The 22,068-nt window shown below is 38.3% G+C and overlaps 1 protein-coding gene across 2 annotated transcripts in view; it reads right to left on the reverse strand.

The window, feature by feature from the left end:
- The window catches only part of NALCN (sodium leak channel, non-selective), a 298,281-nt gene that overhangs the window by 173,017 nt on the left and 103,196 nt on the right, over positions 1–22,068 (reverse strand). For both annotated transcript variants that reach the window (XM_049647172.1, XM_049647173.1), the window contains exon 10: positions 5,740–5,871. In XM_049647172.1, the coding sequence (XP_049503129.1) occupies positions 5,740–5,871 (132 nt within the window). The remainder of the gene's footprint in view (positions 1–5,739; positions 5,872–22,068) is intronic.

Genomic DNA, 22,068 nt, shown 5'->3' on the forward strand with positions numbered 1-22,068 from the left:
AGGTTATATGAGTTCTTTAAGCATCACATTCCATCACTTCTTCTCCAAATTTTCATTTTGTAATAATACCTATGGAATTTAATATGTACTGTAACAAACCCTCTTGTCCTCATGAATATTACCAATAATGGAGTTCAGATTTAAAAATTAAAAGAGTTGTTTTAAGAAACAGTATTACATTTGTTTCCAGGAAATATTTTTTTCGGGTGAAAAGTAGGAGAAATTAATTTAAAATGCTTGTTTTCTAAAAGAAGTTGTAATTGGATTTGTGAGACTAGCAGGTAAAACAGGAAGATGACTGCCAAATTTCTGAAGCTAAGGAGAAAAATAACCACGTGGAAAATGACATGCATAATATAAATGCAACAATAGAAATCGTTTTGCCCTTTTAATTCGATGAATAATGTATGACCATTTATAGGTGACAAATTATAAATGAGCTGATAGTACCGTACAGGTCTGAGAAGATAAAATGGTAGAGATACCACCCACATATAGGAAAGATATTTGAAATATATCATCCAAGATTTCTGTTGTGGTCTCTATTTCATACTTTCAAAGAAACATAACGGATATTATGAGAAAATGAAGGCAAATTTGTCACAAAAGAAGATTATAGGACAAAAATCATGAGAAATTCAATTCAGGTAACCTATTCTCCTAAATGAAATACAGATTAAATAACACCAAAATAAAGGATTATTTGCATCATTCTACAGGTGTCTGTAAATCACCTGCTCTTAGTCTACAGTGTTCTTTCGGTATTCTACATAATTAAAGAGCAAACTTTTGAAAAGTCACTGAATAGTAGAAAATGTCATTATTATATGATTTTTCACCTAAAAGGGTACTTACTGTCCACGTCCATTGGCAAAAAGGACCACAAAAGTTATAAGTTATTGCCAGCAGAAAGTTATTTAATGAAGTTTTCCAAAAAGGAAATTAAACTTCATGATAATCTGAAATCATAACTGCTGTTATGGCAATGAGTTACTTTCTTAATTTGGTCATTTCTTGTGATTAATGAGCTGAAATATGAGTGTCAGATTTTGTTGGAACTAAAACAAATGGCTCTTTCATTTAATGTCATTTTAACAAATATCATAAAGCCAGATGTCCTCAGAGGGACACAGAATTACTTTTCTAGAAAGTGTGAGTCCACACTTTACAAAAGCCTTTCTGCTTCAAGCACACGGCTGTCATAGGAAAACAGAAAACCGAAGAGATATCCTGGAGTTCTAAACAAGGCAAACGTCTCTCCTGAACAAAAATGCAACAGAGACTTCACTGCTCACTTCATTGTGCTTCCTCTTCCATCAGTTGGTGACTTTCTTAAGAGAGGAATTTTGTTAAAATTGTTAATCTTCTATGCATAACATTGTGCTGATAAATTTCTGTTAATGGTACAGCCTAATGGATACGCAGATATGTTTATGTATTTTTACATAACGAGGAAAGTATTGTTCAAGTTTTATTACTTGACGAGAATATCCAATTTAAAATATAATTACGTTCATTATAAAAATGTGATTTTACGTATAATATGTATTGTGTTCGGTCAGAATTAAAAATGAAAACTCTTATAGAAGAGAGTAAATTTACCTTTTTATGTTTATACGTAGCCTAACAAAGAAAGAGACTTTTTTCCTATTTCTTAACTAATTTTAAATTTAGGCTAACTGGTCCAAAGTAGCAAAACTGGTATCCAGCTATAGAATGGAAGCTGAGGAGCTTAATGTATGCTTAAAAGATATTTTATAGACTGCAAGTTGACTTTCATGGGTACAATGGTTCATTTTGGATTTTGGAAATTATCCTGGATTATATGGGAACTTGAGAAATTATTTCTCTGAAAGCTCAGGGCCTTTTCTGATCTATTTTAAAAACAAACTTTCCAACACATTACATAACTCTATTGCCTTAAATACTGGATTACTATAAGTCCATAAACTCGAATTTCTGTTATTATAGCTATTTTAAGAATCAAATGGGATAATGAATTCCTTTAAAACAGCAACATAATAGAATCTCCTTGAAAATAGCAGCTATTATTGTTGTTAGTATATTTAAATTTAACACATAAAGATGTCAGTTGACATACTGTCTGTTTCTATAGCTTAAATGAAGACTGAGCCCACTGATTATTTTTGTAAATACAGTTTTGTTTTGTTTTGTTTTTCTCAGAACACTACCATTCTGAGCCCACACTCACTTTTGTACAATAATGGTAGAGTTGAGTAGTTGAGACGATGTGTGGCCTGAAAAGCCTACAGTGTTTACTATCTGGCTTTTCAAGAAAAAGTTTGCTGACCCGGACTTAAAGCTCCAACTGTCCTTGTAAACTTTTTAAAAAGAGAGTATTTTATTAAAAAAGAAAGTAATTTTGATTAAAATTACTTATGAACACTCATTTGAAACAAATGACTTTGATTCATGTAGAGGTTTCTGATATAAGAAGAGATACTATAATTTGAATAAAGGCCAAACATGCTTTGGGGAAGTTCAGATACCCAAAATCAGTCAGTAGAAGTGGAACAAATTCTGAATGCTTCAAGTTCAAGAATAAAGCAATGTCCACATGGTTTTAAAGTGAACTAAGTCACCACTACCTAGTTTACCAAAATCAAATTTATTTTCAGTGGTTTGGGAAGGGGGCAACAATTTGTAGACACATAACAAACAGATTCTGCTGTAGAATCCTACCCGGCTGGGTTTTTTATTTATTTAAAAAAAAAAATTTTAATACTATATACAAAAAGCAAATGACAAGGATTTACCAACTAGACCTGGGCTCTCCCAATGCACTTAAATAGTATCAGGGAACTCTATATTAAATTATTTGAAATTTTGTTGGCATTTCATGATCATAAATTAGCTAACACACATAAATACATTAGGGAAGAGATCAAATTTATATGTGGAAAAATTAGGTAAAATTTACCAGAGGATTTTGTTCTATTCCTATGTTCCCAGTGGATGGCCTTGGTGTTTATCCTACGGGGCTGATTTAGTGACCAAGTTCCAACCCTGGGCTACACAAGAAATGTTAATGTAATCTCCAATATCCAGGACTTCTTCACCAGCAGATGCAACTCACTCCAGAATGATTAGCATAGTCCCAATCACCAGTAGCCATTTCTGTTCAGATTCCCAGGCGTTTTGTCATCAGCCTTTTAACCTCTGGTTCTAAGACTATTGTGTAGTTCTTCCACCTCACCTATCTTCCTACCTCTCTCCAGCCAGAGCCTTTAATTAACCTTTGGGTCTCATTCTATGTTAAGCAATTTCTTCTACATTCTCTTATCCCCTTTCACTGAATTCACTGAATCTGCTTCCTATGTTCTTGCCTCAGCTGGTTCTGTTACAAATGTATGGCTTTCTCCACAGCCCTTTCCAGAAGAGGATGCTCATGCTCCAATATCCCATACAGCCCATGTAGGATAGCATATGGATGACGAAGAGATGCCCAATCCATTACCCTTCAACACTCCTTTGAGGTGTATTCCAACAGGTTAAGATGTCCTCTCACCTGACTCTCCCTGTGGCTGCTGTCCATTAATTTCTCCATCAGTCCCTTCTACATGCCCCTGCCTACACTCCTTCCCCAAGAACTGGCCTCACACTGAATGACTTCAATGTCATTGTGAAGATTCAGCTGACACCTTAGTTTGAGAGCTCCCTGCCATCTTGCCTTAACTCCATCATTATGTTTGAGCCACTCATATCCATATAACACTCCATATTTTGAATTTAGTTTTCCAGGATTATTATGAAATCCTGAATCTTGGATCCCACTCTATGATCACAACCATACCTTCGGGCTCTCTCAGTTCCACCAGCCTGAAAAAATTCCAAAGCTGGCTCAGGCTGAGTGTTGCCTTTCTCCCCTTTATGCAAGACCTTAAAAAGGGAAACATCTGTCTATATTGGCATCATTATGAATTTGTAGCCTCAAAATTCAGCTGGGTCTTCAGCACTGCAATTGATGTATCTTTAATTTACTTTTCTTTTTTTTTTTTTTTGCATTCTCCACAGTATCCACTTCCTCTTTCTTTCCTCCATGACCTTCCCATTTTATAGTCTTGTTATAAGGCTGGACATAGACCTTGCTTCCTACTTCAGACAGAAGTCACTTTGTTGGGATTCCTTCAATGTTTGATCCTTGTGTTACAAATTCACCTGCAAATATTATTATTGGTCTATGTTTCCCTGTGTTTTTAATGACAATCCAACCTTTGTGTGCTGGATATGCAGCAAAATTGTACCAATTTTTCAGGTGTCAGGCTGGATATCATTTCTTCATGCGCCTCTGTCATTGGTACTCCACAGCATAAAACAGTTACTGCTTACTGTCTATATTTCTTGCTAAACTGTAAGCTCCATATTCCACACAGCAATTAGGCAGCATCAAACCACAGTGAAAGTTTAATACAAATGATATTTTGTTACAGGCAACAAACCTCCATGAAGAGGGAAATTCATAAGTGACTCCTTAAATGTTTCTCAATACCCAAACAGATATTACCATTCAATAAGTATATGCCATCAATTCTTTTTCTGAAAAGTTTACGTGTGGGGGGGGATTGAATTTGTATTAACAAAATCCATTTTTAAACGTTCTGGGAGAATTCTGGATATCTTAGAGAACTCAACTATACGGCAAATTGATTTTTTACATGGAAAATTCTTTTATAATAAAAATAATCGAATTACTATTTTTCTGCTTCTTAACTTTACTTTTTCATATACTGGATTTCTTGAAGTGTAGTTCAGGTGTATATAAATACCTCACTTAAAAAGACACATGGATTCTAAAGAGTTATACGTCAATCAATTTTTCCATAAATAGGTAATCATTCAACTCTGAGATGTATTTTAGAAATAATTTGTCATAATAAAAAAGTAGTCTGTGGACATCATTAAAATGTATTAAAATATTAACAAAGTTACTCAGTCAATAAGAAGTACTATTCCAGGGGCAGCTGAGTGGCTCAGTCGGTTAAGTGGCCGACTTCAGCTCAGGTCATGATCTTGCACTTCAGTGAGTTCGAGCCCCGCATCGGGCTTTGCGCTAACAGCTCAGAGCCTGGAGCCTGCTTTGAATTCTGTGTCTTCCTCTCTCTCTGTCCCTCTCCTGCCTGCGCTCTGTCTCTCTCTCACAAATAAATAAATATTAAAAAAAAGAAAAGAAGTACTATTCCAAAACTCTAGTGTAGTATGTAGTGTGCTAGAAAATGCTTATTTAATCACTAAACCTACCTGCTCCTGGCTTGACATCATTAGTGCAGGTGGGGACTCCTCAGTTTCTACAAAAGTTATCTGTGTTACCAGAATTTCCCTCCTGCCCTCTCCTAGGTATTGTTGAGCTGACTTGCTTATTTACAGTCTTCTGAATCTGTGCTTGCTTACGCTTAGTAGGGAACAGACTAACACAACTTGAGAAAGGGAGTGACAATGAGAGGTGGATATGAAAACAGCAAGTTCCAGAGAGTAAGACGCAGGGCAAAGGGGTTACCTCGGCAATGTGAAACTGTAGGCAAGATTACTTGGTCTGAGGGCAACACAAAATGAGCCAGGCAGCATGGTGACCAAAGAAACACTTACGAAGAACACAGTGAATCAGCTTTGGCCAAAGTCAAGTAATTCACAAATGGCTTTTCCTTTTCAGATTTATAAAAAGTGCTATCTGAGGTTCACCTTTACCTTGAAAAGTCATCTGTGTCCAAGTGAGCCACTTACCTCTGCGAGATAGAACTCGTCGTACTGCCTCCTGAAGCTTTCCCCTTTGTGGTAGTTGCTGGCAGCAACTATCACATCCACCGTCACCATGCTCAGAATGAACATGTGGAAAACTGATGACCGCATCATTTGCTGAGGAGGCAAAACAGATAAACTCTTAACAAGGAAAGCAACCGCTCTAGGAAGTCGCCGCAGTTTTATAGATTAGAAAATCGAGGCTCAGTGAAGTTAAATAACTTTCCCACTGTCACACAGCATTGCAGGTGGTGCTGTGATGTGGACCCAAGTCTACTGCCTACACTGAGATGAAATAATTAGGCATTCAAAGCTAATGACTGTTATGATAATGACTGCCATGAATTGAACGCTTACTATGTTCCAGGCCATACTAGAAGCGTGTTATTTACTTTATCTCTTTTAATCTCCACCATAGCCCTACACAGCAGGATATATTACTCGCTTTTCCCAGTGATTTCAGACAGAAAAAGTCATTTGTCCAAGATCACACAGCAAGTACACAGTAGAAGTGGGCTTCCTATCCAACCAAGTCTATGTAAAGTCCATTCTGGGACCCACTGCCCCCAGTGGGGTAGATGATATATGAAAGGAGAGAGTACAAGCCAAAGGCCTTGGGCAGCAAAAAAGTAGAGAGAAGCTGGCCTGTGGAAAGGACCTGAGTGCAAAACAACAACCACTAAATCCCATCCCTTGGTGCCAAATGCCAGAGACGAGGACCACCATGTGCTAAGGCCTTGTTGCTTCCTGGCATGTTAGGGACACAGATCCTTACATTCGACCCAACTTGAAAAGTCTTCAATCTTTGCAACTAAAAGAACCTAACCAGAGCAGAGCCTGGAGATGGGAAAGGAGAAACAGGACTCAGGACTGCCTCCTCTGAGTACTGTGAGTCCAGCTGCTATCTTATGCATCCATATATGTGACCGTACATGGCCTTTGTCACCCTATGCTTGTCTATAAGGACATGGGCTCCCAGCCAAACTGCACACAGTGGAACTTCCACCACTTACAAGTTCTGTTGCCATTGGCAAGTTAGCTAAGCCTCTCTGTGCCTCAGTTTTCTTATTAGTCAAGTGGAGATAACAGTGGCCAGTCCAAAGGTTGTTACCGTTTTAAAGGAGTCAATGTCGATAAAGTGCTTAGAGCAAGTGCTAGCATATTATGAGTGTTCCATAAAGACTTGCAATAAAAATAAATGCAGTTCTGTGAATCAGGCATTTTTCTGTCCAGGAATGGGAAATTAATTGTCCAAAGTCAAAGAATTAACTATGTTGTGTATTTGACTGAGTCCAGGACTAAGAAAGATAAATAAGAGTGATAAGATCTATTAATTTGAGAGATGTCAGAGCCAAGGGAAATGCAGATATTTCGTAAGGTTTTGTGTCCCCATGACTTTGGAGGCATTCTTACATCCATGTGACTTTGACTTTATCTTATAGGTAATACAAAATCAAATTCCAGAACTGACAACCAACACATGTAAGTGCACATCAATTTGCTTGCAGGAACTCCTGAACTTCATAACACAGATAAGCAAATCACTTGGCAAGTTTCTATTCTCACCAGTATTTTTATTGTTATTTTGTCTTTCTTGAATTGTGAGACTTAAATTCCATAACTATTATTCCTTTTCTATATTCTTTTCAACATAATGTTCTATTAAAAACATTTCAACGGATTTCTACTTTATCCGCATGACAGAAAAGCCACAACTCTCTCTTTCTATTTTCCTTAGCTATGGATTTGTGACTTAAGTAAACTGTTATTACTGAAAGATCCAAACAAAGCTTTTAGCCATGGCTGTCAAAAAACTTTTAAATTGGTTTTGTAACTGTCACAGCTTCACTTTGGTGCTGTCATTATAATTAGGCTGTTTTTTGTCTGAGTGTCTACGTGTCCCTGTTGGTACAGAGTCATTAAAATAATCACTTACAATGGATTTTGATACACTATAATCACCATTGCTTAGCTGACTTTCTCCAAAGTAATGACTTTCAAATATTAAATAAGAATTAAGGTGATCTGTATGTGCGGTAGCTAAATCTGAGTATTAGAACCAGCGGCTCTAGCTTTGAAGTGAGGGCTGGTGACACGGTCCACTTCAGCTCAATTCAATCCAACCAGCGTTTGAAACTGGCTGTCACTTTCCTTAATGCAGAGGCCCGGAAACATCACATTTAGACTCAATGCTTATATCTATAGGACACTCCAAATTTATACTCTTCATTTTTTTTCTTTTTTTAAAAAATATTTATTTTGGAGAGGAAGAGCACAAGTGGGGAAGAGGCAGAGAGAGAGGGGACAGAGGATCTGAAGCAGGCTCTGCACCGACAGCAGAGAGCCCGACACAGGGCTTGAACCCACAGACTGCAAGATCATGACCTGAGTCAAAGTGTGACACTTAACTACTGAGCCACCAAGGCACCCCAATTTTTTATTTTCTTATAAAAATCAACATAAAGGGAAATGTTAAAGTTGAGTCAGAATCACAACATATTATGTAACTTGAGATTTTTCAGAATTATTTAATATGGATGTGGGTATATATACATATATAAACATACATACATGTGTGTATATGTTTCTATACATGTATGTATATATTTTTATATATAATAAAAGACTCTTTGGATCCTGCATACACATTCAATTTTTTAAGGTTCTCTTCAATTGCAATGTCACCTTGGTTTATATTTTAAAAAATCATACAGGTTTTCCATATATTCTTAGCTTGGCTTTGATCCAAGAAATACAATTTCTGTATGCAACAATTGGAATTACCAAAATACAAGTAAGAGACTATAGCAAAACCATCCCCAAGGCAGCAGTATCTGGCAGTAACACTCAGGAGTCTTACTACCCAGACTGGGTCCCTGAACCAGAGGCTTCCTGGGAGCATATTAGAAATGCAGGTTCTCAGGCCCCATCGCAGACCTGCTGAATCAGAATCTGCATTTTTAACAAGGTCACCAATGATTAATGTGTGTATCGAAGTGTGAGAGGTTCTGTTGTAGAGGATCTCCTTGAGCAGCAGTTTAAACTGGGTGACCTATAATTTTTTTTTTTTTTTTTTTTTTTTTTACAAATTTACAATTTCATGACTCTAAAAAGTCTATAATCACTGATTAGAATAGAACACATACTGGCTGGAACATTATGGTAATATGTTAGGATACACCATCACATCCCCTCTCTCCAACCCCAAGATCAAAAACCAACTAAACCAGGTTCATGAAGACAAAAGTATGTGTTGACTTTTCAACCATTTGTGGGGAGTATTATGAAGACACCATCACAGACTCATAAAGTCTAGGAATGCAAGTGGTGTCTAGAGTCTGGAAAAGACAAGAAAGTGCTTTCTTCTTTGTATCTCCAGAAGTAATGCAGCCTTCCTGACACCTTCATTCTAGCCAGCTGAAATGTACTTTGGAGTTCTGACCTAGAGAACTGTAAATAATGTGTTGGTTTAAGTCAATAAATTTGTGGTTATTTGTTACAGCAGAATAGGAATCTAATGCAAATATTGTTCATGACTTTGACATACACCAGTTCAAATTGTCTCCTATGGAATCTGATTGTAAAGAACACCAGTACTACAAAACTCTACTGCACCAAGGAGTTGTACCCAAGGAGATATGCCAGTAGGGGTCTCTGTAAAATTCATTACTACAGATTTAAACTCATCATGGCAATCAAAGTTTACGTTTTGTTTGTAACGCGTTTCAGAAACACGGAATGAGACAATGGGTCTGCAGCAATGATACTGAGTCACGCCTCAAGTGGGAGGACAAGAAAGGTCACTTTATATTATTAGTTCTGAGTCCTACCGTGAAAGGAATGTTCTCAAGAGACTGAAGTCTACCTCGAATATGAATAGGGATCCCCACTCAACCAACAAGATGTATCAACAAGGGCTACCATTTGGGTGCTTGGTTAGTGGCAAGTTTTGGTGCAAGCATATTGCACACCTCAATGCACTGCATGTAAAAATTTCATTTAATCCACAACCCTGTGCAGTAGGTGTTTCATTATCCCCTTTCACATACGGAGAAAAGATAAGGGAAAGATAAGTAGGCTTCCACATTCCTAGAGGTAGAAGGTAGTCTCAGATGTTTTGAGCCCAAAGTAGGTGTTCTCTTGCCTTCTAACAGGCAGTCACAATGCCTCCGACGGGGCTCTACATACTCCAGAAGAAAGAACAGCAGCTCCCCTGCTAAGTGTTTGTGATTAAATAGAGGGAACAAGTTTGCGAACCTTATATTTGAAAGCTGAAGATGATCTGTTCCTTACAGAAGGGTGTAAGATCGCCAGTGTGGGAAAAAATGTCGGTTTTGCAGACAGGCTGAGCTGAGTTTGCATCTCAGCTCTGTGCATGAGTAAACCTCTCTGTGACTCAGTTTTCTTACATGAGAAATAGATGTCAGAGCACCTACATCTCCAGGTTATAACATGACTATAAGAGAGACTATTTAGTATAGAGTCTAGCCTGAAGCAGGCATCTTGCACTCAGGATTCTTGTTATTTGTAACTGTATTTGAAAACACTGGAAGGATCTAAAGGTAGAGATACAATTAATCGCTTGTGGTGAAAGTGAGAAGGTACAACATGAGAAATCAAGTGGGGGAGAGAACTAATCTTGAGAGGAAACATGGATGTGTATAGACTTTCGAAAAGGTCTTATGCTATCCCAGTTTTTGGCGTGACTACTTCATAGGAGCTATTTCTATTAATTTGTTCAGGAATTTTGTTTATAAAATAGTGCCATAAAGATTCTGAAGACTGTGCAGGAAACATCCAACAAATCAAACTGTGGCCTTTGAGGCCGCAATAAGGATAAATTAGGATAATGAATAGTACAGCTCAGAAATCAAATCTTTCTTTAAATTGCTGCTTGAGAGAATAAAATATACTACTTGGTAAACACATTTCAGGCACTGAACATTGCATCAGCCATGTACTAAAAACTGTGTTTTAATTAGATTTCAAAGTAAACATATTTGGAGAACAATGCAATTACCAGATGAAATTCTCAGAAACCATCCTGCATATGCAGCCATGAGCATACGAACAAGAACATAATGTAAAAGACCAAGTGCATAATAAATCTCTCCTTGCGTGTGGTACGTTTTTTGCTTCCTGTATTTAGAAGACATCTGGATATATGTTACTTCTATCATCAGTATACAAAATAATGCTGTCTGATATAAAGAATTTGTATTAAAAAAGCAAATATATTTATATCAAGACTGAAAACAGACCCAGCAGATGTCCTTAGAAACTCTGCCTTTCCCATCTGCCTGCCCCTGGCATGTCCCTGGAGAGCCAGATGATAGAAGGAAATCCACCAGTGACTTCTCTCAAAGGTACTAAACATCTGTGATACCTGTGAATACAGGTCAAGTCCTGACTGGGCTGCTTTCTTTCCTGGACAGTAAGCTGGGTAAGAGAAGCTCAAACACGGAAGCCAAATTGTAGAAAGAAGGAAGAGTTTAGTTTTTGTCTCTTGGCCAGCATGAGTATAGCTTTCCCTCTACTCTGTAAGAGTAAGGTTAGATGTTAAATCACAAGTTGCCACACAAATATCTATTACTGTTACTACCATTTTTCAAATGCCAACTCCAGGCTGTATAACCCAAACCAGATTTTGACGAGAAAAAATACATGCCCAGTAGAAAAGGAATGCCACTAAGAGGAACTATAATGCTAAGCCAGTGACTGAAATTTTTTTTAGCCTGTGTGGCAGAGCCTGAAGTTGAACCTACCTCCTGCATCCACAACCTTGGTAGCGCCCTCCCACTCTGACTCTGGACTTAGCCATGTGACTTGGTTTGTTAGTAGGACAACAGCAAAGGTGACATGAACAGAGACTTAGAAAATAGCTGTGGGTTGAGACTTACTCTCGCAGCTCCTCATGCTCTCCAGGCAGGCCTGTTGCATGGTGGTCATGGGCCCTGTCTTCCCCTTTGCCCCAAAAGTCTGCTGTGCCCCAGAAGCAGAGATGCTAGCTCATGAGTTAGCTGGGGGTGCTGGCTGACTGCAGACACAAGATGAGCCTGGCTTTGACCAGCCGAGAGCTCAGACTAGCAGCTGAGCCACAAATTTGTGAGCAAAAAATTAGTGTCTGTTTTATACGCCGTTAAGTTTTAGGGGTGGCTTGTTGTTTAGCAAAAGCCAACTAATACACCCATCAAGCCTGTTGCCTCGGGCACAGAGCTAGTGACATTACTTAGTCTATTAGCATCGAAGTGGGGCCAATACGAGTGGTTCTCATTGCTGGAATAGCAATGTGTCATTTTGAAAAGGGCAATAAAGAAAGCGTGTGGCTTCTTCAAACTCTCTCTCTCTTCCCCCCTATAGTGACCTTGGAAACTAGGTGCTTCAGATGGGATTACCAAAAATTTTACCATATATATATGTATTTATATACCACATATATATATATTTTATATATATGACACTATATATATATATAATAGAAAATATTTTTATAATATATATATTTATAATATATATATATTTATAATATATATTATTGACATCTGAAACAACTAGTTTCCAAGGATACTTATTATATATATATTATATATATAATATATATATATCAATGTCATGTTGTTAATTTGAAATTGGACATAGTGGGAACAGGTAACACCATGGAAACTAGCGAATGCTACCAATCTGGACTCTCCCACTTCAAGATGGTTGTTAAACATTTTAAACATTTGCAAGCACACCACTGCCCCCTCGCCAAGCTGCCCGAACCCTCTGGCACCTCCTCATTGCTCTAGGCTGGAAGGGATATATATTGTGTCATTTTGATACTTAGAGACCCAGCATGACCCATAATGCCAAGGGCACTCCATATACCCTCTCACTCTTGATCCTATTAAGATGTATCAATGCAAGGTAAGTAAAACAAATTAGGACACTTAAGTTCAAGTAATATAATCTTGTTTCAAGTAATACAATTGTCTATTTGCATATTCCAAGGAGCTGCACCATTCTCTCCTGGGCACAACAGGACCCGGGGTGATGACCAGCTGGGGAGGTACTGCACATATTCCAGCAATAAGCCTCCATCAGTGATGGTCACCTGGGCCATTCCTTCCTCACAGTCCTCTGATTCTGACTCACAGCCAATTGTAAGTGCAATGCCAGAGTGCAGAAACTAACATTTTCTAATTTCTCACGAGTGCTACACAGGCCATATAGTTACCACACAGTCTCACCAGATGTGACAAAAGGTGCTTAGCCATCAGTAGGGTTGTGAATTTCTCTTTGTCTTCATGAGTACTCTAGTGAGAAGTTAGGAAGGTCCACAACAGGGCCGCTAGATAGGAGACACTTAAACTATGACGATTTTAAGTTCTTTGGGCACTTTCATTGACATTCCCATAGCTAATTAAAATGTTTATATGTAGAATCACTTGAAATTTACTTGTATGTGTTTACTTTACTCACAAATGGTGAGTAAATGAACATAAAACTTCTGTTTTAAATTCAAAATGGAAAACACAAGGGGCTCCTGGGTGGCTCAGTTGGTTAAGCGTCTGACTTTGGCTCAGGTCATGATCTCTCGGTCCGTGAGTTCGAACCCTGTGTCAGGCTCTGTGCTGACAGCTCAGAGCCTGGAGCCTGTTTCAGATTCTGTGTCTCCCTCTCTCTCTGACCCTCCCCCGTTCAAGCTCTGTCTCTCTCTCTCTCAAAAATAAAAATAAACGTTAAAAAATGGAAACCACAAATTCAACAATGAATTTAAATAGTGGTCATGTTAAATAAACTGCAGATTTAACACAGTGAAGGGCTTAGGTTGGTACATGTGATGAATGCAGAATTAAACAAATATTTTTGAGCTATATAGTATGTTGAAGTGGGAGATTCATTTTGAGATATTTAAGTCATTTAGGGAAGAGAGAAAAACAAATTTGAGGGATTGAAAAAACACTAAAGAATTATACTAACTATGAAATGACAAGTTTTTTTTTACTCTGTCCAAACCTGTCGCCAGCTGTAAGGTAAAGAAGGATCACAGGGCTCCTTCAAACCCTTCAACTGCACTAATTGTGCTGAACACTGAGAAAATGCATAGCAATTTAAAATCCCAACTGAAGACCTTATGGACAGGACTGGACGGTTGCATATTTAACTCCAGAAATCAAGACTCAGAAGAAGAACAACCTATCCTTCATTTCTTCTAAAGGTGACAATGTAACATATATTTGATGGAAAATTGTCTCTAAAGACTGTATTATGAATGCCTGGCATAAGTTAGTAAAGGTCTCCCGATTAATATAAATGTAAATACCGAAGAATCATGGGACTTATTCAAACTGGAAGATGAAAATATACAACAATATAGGAATTTAGTTTGGAATAATCTGAAACACAAATAATTTTAAAGATGTTTTGAATATTTCTTTCTTCCAGTGAGGCTCAAAAATCAAAGAGGCAAAACCATTTGATCAACAGAAGGTAAATAAATAAAAATAATATTAATGATTTTATCTTATTTTTTATTATGTTTGGTCTCTATTCTGGATATGATTATTATTTGAAGTACATCTATAGTCTATTTATGTATGTAAATATTAGGATATCTACTTAAATATATATAAATATTTAGAATTGAAAATCTGCACAATTGCCTCCCCTTTTTAGTTAATTTGGCTATAACTGATTTCAAGACTATAATCAGACTCTCAATTAAATTCTTTAAATTTTTTATTTATTTTGAGAGAGACAAGGAGAGAGGGCAAGCAGCAGAGGGGCAGAGAGAGTGGGAGGGGGAATCATAGGCAGGTCACACACTGTCAATGCAGAGCCTGATGCAGGGCTTGGTCCCACGAACCATGAGATCATGACCTGAGCCAAGATCAAGAGTCTTAACCCAATGGGCCACTCAGGCACCCCTCTCTCTCTCAATTAACTTCTGAGCTACCTTCTTTTACCTTTTGTTTGTGCTGTTTTGCCTTTAGCTATTTTATTCTCCCTATTTTAATTCTCATTCCAGGTTCTCAAAGAATAATTTTTTATTCCTTTCTTTATCCCCAAACTTGCCTTCCAAGCTCAATGTTTTATGTTCTCCTGTTAGAACTGAAGGTGATCCTGTGTGTGCACATGCCAGGATTTGGGAGAGGTGTCACTGGCATCTGCGTAAAGGGGGGTAAGAATATGTAAGGCCGTGTAGCTCTGTGCATGAAAGCACCTCTATTTGTACACTCACATATAATCCCCCAAATATGTGCCTAGCGCTTCTCATGTGAGAGCTGTGCTGGAGGAAGCTGGAAGTCGAGAAGAAAGTGACCAAACTTTAATTGAGGAGCCAGAGATCACTTCATTGAGGAAGTCTTGTTTGACCTGATTTTGAAGGTAGGGGCATTCGATTGGGGTGGAGGGATGATTCAAAGAAATTCAAAAGACGGAATTAATGATAGATTGAAGATAAGTTGGATTTGGGAAGGATGATGAGGGTGCATCACAGGTTCTGGAGATGCAAGAAAAGTCCCGTTTTCTTGCATCTTGCATTTGGTTTTTCAAAATGAGAGGGGTAATGTGCTCATGAGAATAAGCAGGGGCATGTCCGTTGGGCTCTCAGAGTTCACTCCTAAGATGCAGACACAGGGCTGGAGCAAGGCTGTGAAGGCACTGGCTTGCAGGTGTGCATGAGAACAGGCTGCCCAGGAGTGCACAGAGCGTGCTCACAGCAATGACAGTCATTTCTATGACCTTGTGACCACAGCATCCCACACACTGGCTAGGCACTTTACGTACGACATTTGTAATTCTTATAAAACCCTCAGAGCTGGTATTATCCCCATTTTTCAGGTCAGGGAGTGAAGGCTCTGGGAGATGCAGTAAACTGCCCCAGGTTCCCCCCGGGCCCGTCTCAGCAGGACCCACACTGTCTTGTCACCTTGGTCTATAAGTAGAGCAGAGGTTTGCTTGTGGATGGAAGCTACATTCTCCTGGGTTCAGTCATGCTTGAGATTGTCTGCCAGTTTCCGGGAAGGTTCATTAAGAAGACAGACATCTGAGAAGTGCCTAGGATGTCACTTCATCACTTGAAATACACATATCACACGGTCCCCCCCCCCCCCCCCCCCACCACTCTCTGCCTTCAATGGAAATTTTCTCAAAAAGCTTTAAAACATTAGAGTAATAATTTTGCCACCATTTGACCTACTTATGGTAAGACCTATTATCTCTGTTCTTTACGGACGGAGGCACACGATGCTACCAGAGAGAAATTGAGCTTGAGCATGCCAGGTCTCATGCATACTTTCATGTTCTTGTCAGTGACTTCCTTCATGGGAATAGATTACTGGGTGTGTTTTAGAAGATGGCTCAACTGTGCAGCCACATCTGTCAAATTGTCAGGAGATGAAAACCCCTACCTGAGAGGCAGGGGAAAAATGGCTTGTCAGTGCAGCAGTTGAGGACTGAGGCTCCAATTTAACAGAACTTTTAATCATGCATTAGAGTGACCCCTTCATGCAGCTGTTGCCTATGCTAGAATGGAATTTAAACAGCTAAGCGACTGGCTGATGTTAAAAGGATCTATTAAAAGTTTTCACTTTTCTGAGATGCACCATTAAGGACACACTGAAGAAACTTTCTAAATGGTTTTGGTAATAACCACGTAATGAAACTGCACTATTGCCTGAAGAGGGTGAGAGGTGTGCATTCACAGGCAAGCCCTAATATTTTAGCTGTATCTTTCTAACATTTCAATGTCTTCTCAGTTAGAAGTGATGCAGAATTGCACAGAATTTCTGGGAATCATTTGAAAAAAAAAAGCAACAAACAAATGGGCATATCTACCAGATGAATAAGAAATCAACACAAAATATAAGTAGCCTATGACTATATATAAAAAACGCTCTGGGCACCTGGGTGGCTCAGCTGGTTAGGCGTCCGACTTGTGTTCAGGTCATGATCTCGCAGTTCCTGGGCTCGAGCTCCACGTTGGGCTCTGTGCTGACAGCTCAGAGCCTGGAGTCTGCTTTGGATTCTGTGTCTCTTTCTCTCTCTCTGCCCCTCCCCTGCTCATGCTCTGTCCCTCTCTTTCTCAAAAATTAATACACATTAAAAATTGTAAAAAATGCTCAACATTCACAGGCTGTAATCAGGGAGATCTAAATTTAATGTTCTATCTTCACACCATCAGGTGTAAAAGTCCAGTAACATCAATTGTAGACAAGGATGCGAAATGAGATTTCTGACAAGTTGCTGATAGGAGTAAAAAGTGGCACTAGAATCCAGGGGGCCATGAGGCAATATCTCATAAAGCCTAAGGTTCTTCCTTTACTCCAGCAATTGCTCTCCTAACTATGTACACTCAGATACTTCTCACATATGTGCACAAAAAGTCATAGATAGGCAGTGAACTAGAATGTGTGCAAGAGCAAAACAGTGAAAAATGTCCATCAATAGGAGAATGAATGAATGGATGAATGAACAAATTGCAGTGTATTTTTATAGCAGGGTAATTCCCCATGTGAAAATGAAGTGGTTAAAAATATGAGGTAGATTGTGCAGGACAAAGTCCCTGGTCAGCAACCAGCTATGTGGCTTGCACCAAATGACTTAAGCTTTCTGCGCCTTGATGTCATTCGTTCAATAGATGTCATGATAGTACCTACCTCTGTGGCATTGTTTTGAGCATGAAATAATTTCACGCCTCAAACACAGAGCATGGCTGACACATAGGGAGTGGTCCATAAATGAGAGTTGTTATTATTTCTAATGGTGGATACTTAACTATTCTTCCTATCTGTGTTTTTATATGACTTCATAATAATTTTTATGCAAGGAACTGATTGAGTATGGTATTACGAAATGGCTCCAATTCACAAATTATTCACTTGCAAATACATGGAACCTAGGTGGTGTTTCTTCAAAGAAACTATCTTATACAGAGTGATTTGACATCAGGTCAGACTGTTAACAGTCTATTTAGCCCTTAAATGACTTTTCAAATCCTGTGAGACTTAAAAGTTTACTAGTGAAACTACCTCTGGGTAATACTACCAGGTAGGTAAACTACCTCTGAGGTCAAGTCCTACTACTCACATGGCCAAAAAGATAGGTCCCTTCTCTGCCAGCTCCATGAAGCTCACGGCGGTAATGAGCAGTGGCTCTTGTAGGTGGAGGTGAGACAAGGCTTTCAGAGGGAATGAAGGAGGGAAAATTACTTTGGGTTCCTACTGTGGGAAAACTTGGCTTAAGTGGACTTGCTGCTTTCATTCCATTCCCATGACCTACTGCCTCTGGCCAATTGCCCATTTTGGGTGGCCAACTGGGAAACGAAGGTCTCCCTGCTTCATGTTCATCTTTGGATGTTTTCCAGTGAGTCTGTTCAGAGCTCTTGAATGAGAAGTCACCAAACTCAGCTGTAAGCAGCCAAATTTTGGCACTGTGCAAGAAACAGAATAAAACCAGTCTTCGGGGAGAAAATAGAGGCAGGATGCACAGACAGAAGCAAAGATGCAAAACTGTGTGGCCTCCAACAGAGAGTGAGAGAAAGACAAAGAAAGCACAGCTGCCTGGTAGGCCTGATTATATGCAAATGCCCCCTGTGAGCATCACGTCTGTTCCTTGCAACTAAACAATTCTTGAGTAGGACATAAATAGTCACTTAATCCTCATGACTGAGGAAGGAGACACTATCCCTATTTTACAGAAATATGCCCCAGGTCATGCTAATAAATAGCACAGCTGAAATAGGTCTGTCTCCAGAGCCTACTCTCTAAGAGGTATAACAGGGTGATTTGTTCTCCTTTAGGAACAAGGCTGTACTGGATATTGCTTCATGGATTACCTGGGAAGGCAGGTGTGAGAGGGAAGGGAGTCAGGAGCCATGTGCTGGAGGCACGTGTAGCACAAAAAGAAAAGGAAACCAGGTCTAAGTCTTGGCTCATCCTTATTCTCAGGCTTTTCCTTGTCATTTCCAGCCATCTTGTTCCCATCATAAGAACCAATAGCAGGAAGGTGTGGGACCTCAGGTGACGAGCAAGGCAGCAGTGCCCAGGGAAGTAGAGAAAGAAGCAGAAAGACATTCCAGGCAGCACCAGGGTGCAGAGAGGGAGTGTTTCAGGGGCTACAGGAGGTTCGCTTATTTGTCCTTCACTTAGGAACGAATTTATAAGGAATTTCAGATTTCCTATGGCTAAGTTCCTTATTAAACGTGGTATGAATTTCATTAATAAGTGGCTAAAAATGAAAAATGTCCTAGGAAAATTAAGTTAATTAAGTTAGCACTAAGTTAATCCATTGAAAATTTCAACAAGTGTTATCACAGAGCTCACCACACATATAACTTAGCAGGTTTTGCTCTGAACTTATGGTTTTGCAATTAAATTTAAGAGCATATATGCATTTTCGTTTATTATAAAAACAGAAAAGACCACCCTAAGGGTGCCAAATTGAATCCTTTCCCTGTATGCCTGGATATGACTCTCATTATGGTTATAATAATAGCTACGATTACACTTAAAATTTGTGTCTCACAACACAGAGTGGAATCTGTAAGTTTCTAATTGCAGATCAAAGGTGCCTATTTTTTTCCTCTACAACTAGCTCTTTAAAGCCCATTATTCTTTAGAAGAGTAAGAAGAACTCTGAGTTTCCTAACTCATTTGAAAGCACCATAATCAATATATGGAAAGAGGAAGCAGGGATACCACAATGATTGAAATGAATATGAGGTCAAATATGTATGTGTGTACATAGTAATGTAGGAAAACAATAAAAAAAAACCCTGTTCCTATTGCTCAGATCCCATCACTGCTCAATGGAATATATAAAATCTTAATAGATTTATTTCTGCAATGTAAAAACAAATGTATGTATAGATATACAGATGCATATGTTGTATGTATATATATGCATGCATGCAGGTATATACACATATTATGTTGTATGTATATACATATACATAAATACACACATATTTTTTTACATTGCAGGAATACATATGCACATATACACACATATATATCTTTTAGATACATACATACATACATACAAAGAGACAAACTATTACACATCAAACACCCAGAATCACAGAAGGATCAGTCTACTATGTATTTAGTTGAACAGTAGTAGGGAAGATTAAGCCAAATCAATCAATCTTATTTTATTAAATTATTTAATTACTTATGGTTAGCAGGAAATACAAGTAGATGTTCATACCAATAAAGTAGACTAGCATATGGAAAACAGAATAGAAAATAAAAATATAGGGAATAATACCAATGAAGAAAGTAGGCAAACCCAAAGCTATGTCCCAGGAAACAAGGACGGATATGGTTTTTAAATATCCTTCACTTATAAAGGCATTCAAGCCAGTCTCCACTTACGTGGTAGGTGGTTTTAAAATTTTGAATATTTGAAAACAGAATTTATGGAAACGCTGTATAGGAATAATTGAAATTTATGCATTACTTACTATTATGCCATTTATGTGAACTAAAATCCTATTACTATAACTTATTTCATTAGTTATCTATTTTATCAAAGCAGTAGGATATATGGGTTTCTGGGTAAAATATTTTGTGTTTTAAACTTGGAATCAGGGGCACCTGGGTGACTCAGTCGGTTAAGCACCTGACTCTTGATTTTGTCTCAGGTCATGATCTCGCGGTTCCTGAGTTTGAGCCCCACATCAGGCTTGGGCTGACAGTGCAGAGCCTGTCTGAGATTCAGTCTCTTTCTCTATCTCTCTGTGCCCCTTTCCTGCTCGCTCTTTCTCTCTCTCTCTCTCTCTCTCTCAAAATAAACAAATAAACATTACAAAAAAAACCTGGAGTCAAAGTTTCAAACAAAGTTCCACCCGCAGGACAAAATCCATGGTTTCTTCAATACTCAAATAGGAACTCTGGGCGACCAGTCTGCCATCTCTCAAATATTTATCCATACCTAATTTTTCTGATTTATTTTAATGATGGCCAAATTACTAACTCAAATTAATTACAGCTGTTCATATTTTTTATTCCAATAAATTCTACTTTTTTTGTTAACATAGGAATGGTTTTGGTTCTTTACAACTATGTTATTCCTGAGTAAGAGTACATTTCTTTTCTGTCTTTTTGTTTTTGTTTTTGGTTTTGGTTTTTTTGTTTGTTTGTTTTGACTTACATCCAAGTTAGTTAGCACGTAATGCTATAATGATTTCAGGAGTAGATTCCAGTGATTCATCTCCTACATATAACACCCAGTGCTCATCCCAACAAGGAGACTACATTTCTAATCTTAGACCCATTTATTTCACATGCTGAAGAAGATAAAAACTCCTGTAAGCCGTAGGAAATAATCAAAGTCATGGCTAGGTCCTGCTGACTGCCACCATGTTTGAGAAGAGACACACTGGCAAAAGCATCCAACATTATCCAACTTTGAAAGATGCCTTCAACCAACTCCCAAAGTATTGTTTGTTTTACACTTAAAAATAAATTATTGTATAGAAATAATGTTATTGGCATCATCCACTCAATTTCTGGTTCCTAGAAATAAGACCAAGAGAACAAATAGAGCTTCTTGTAGGTGAGAAGTCAAATGAATACTTGCACAAGCCAAGAAGGTTCTAGATCCTTCTTTCACTTGATTGTTCTCTTGTTTGGTAAACACCAATTGAGCCTTTTCCCTGTATCAGGAATAGCTCTGGCAGTGACCATGATCGTTATGGTCCCTACCGCTATGGAGTTATCTCTGGTTGGAGAAACACACTTTAAGTAATGAATGATACCATTTTAATTTATTTTACTAAAATCATGACAAACCCATAACATGTGGAAATATACAATGAGGGAACCTATGTATTCTTTGAGGATGAGGAAGGCTTCCTTAAGGAAGTGACTTTTGAGGTGAATTCTAAGTGGGAGAGAAGAGTGTTCTAGAAAGAGGAAACAATGAAAATGACAGAGCCTCATGGCAGCAGAAATGCTATTTTATAAGAGATATAAAGTGTAAAGGCAGGAGTAGAAAAACTGGCTTTCTTGGTAACCTCTAGGCTACCTCTGGAAAGGGATGATGGAGAATAAGCTGGAAGGAATTAAAGCAAATACTTATTCTTCAATGTCATTCCTATAGTTTAAAATATGCTTTAGGAGAATGTAACGTCACATTTTGCCCATTTTAAAAATGAAAAGAAGTGATATATTCTACTGTTTGTCCTTGAGGGTGAGAGATCATTATGATTCCAGGCAGGAGCGAGTGGATGATTCCAATGAAAATTTTCTTGTTACCTAGTTTTTAGATGGCATTAGTCATTAATAAAAAGCCAATGAGTATTTCATGGCCATTTTATTTTAA

The sequence above is a fragment of the Panthera uncia genome (genome assembly GCF_023721935.1).
Source record: "Panthera uncia isolate 11264 chromosome A1 unlocalized genomic scaffold, Puncia_PCG_1.0 HiC_scaffold_16, whole genome shotgun sequence".
In the NCBI taxonomy this organism is placed as follows: Eukaryota; Metazoa; Chordata; class Mammalia; order Carnivora; family Felidae; genus Panthera; species Panthera uncia.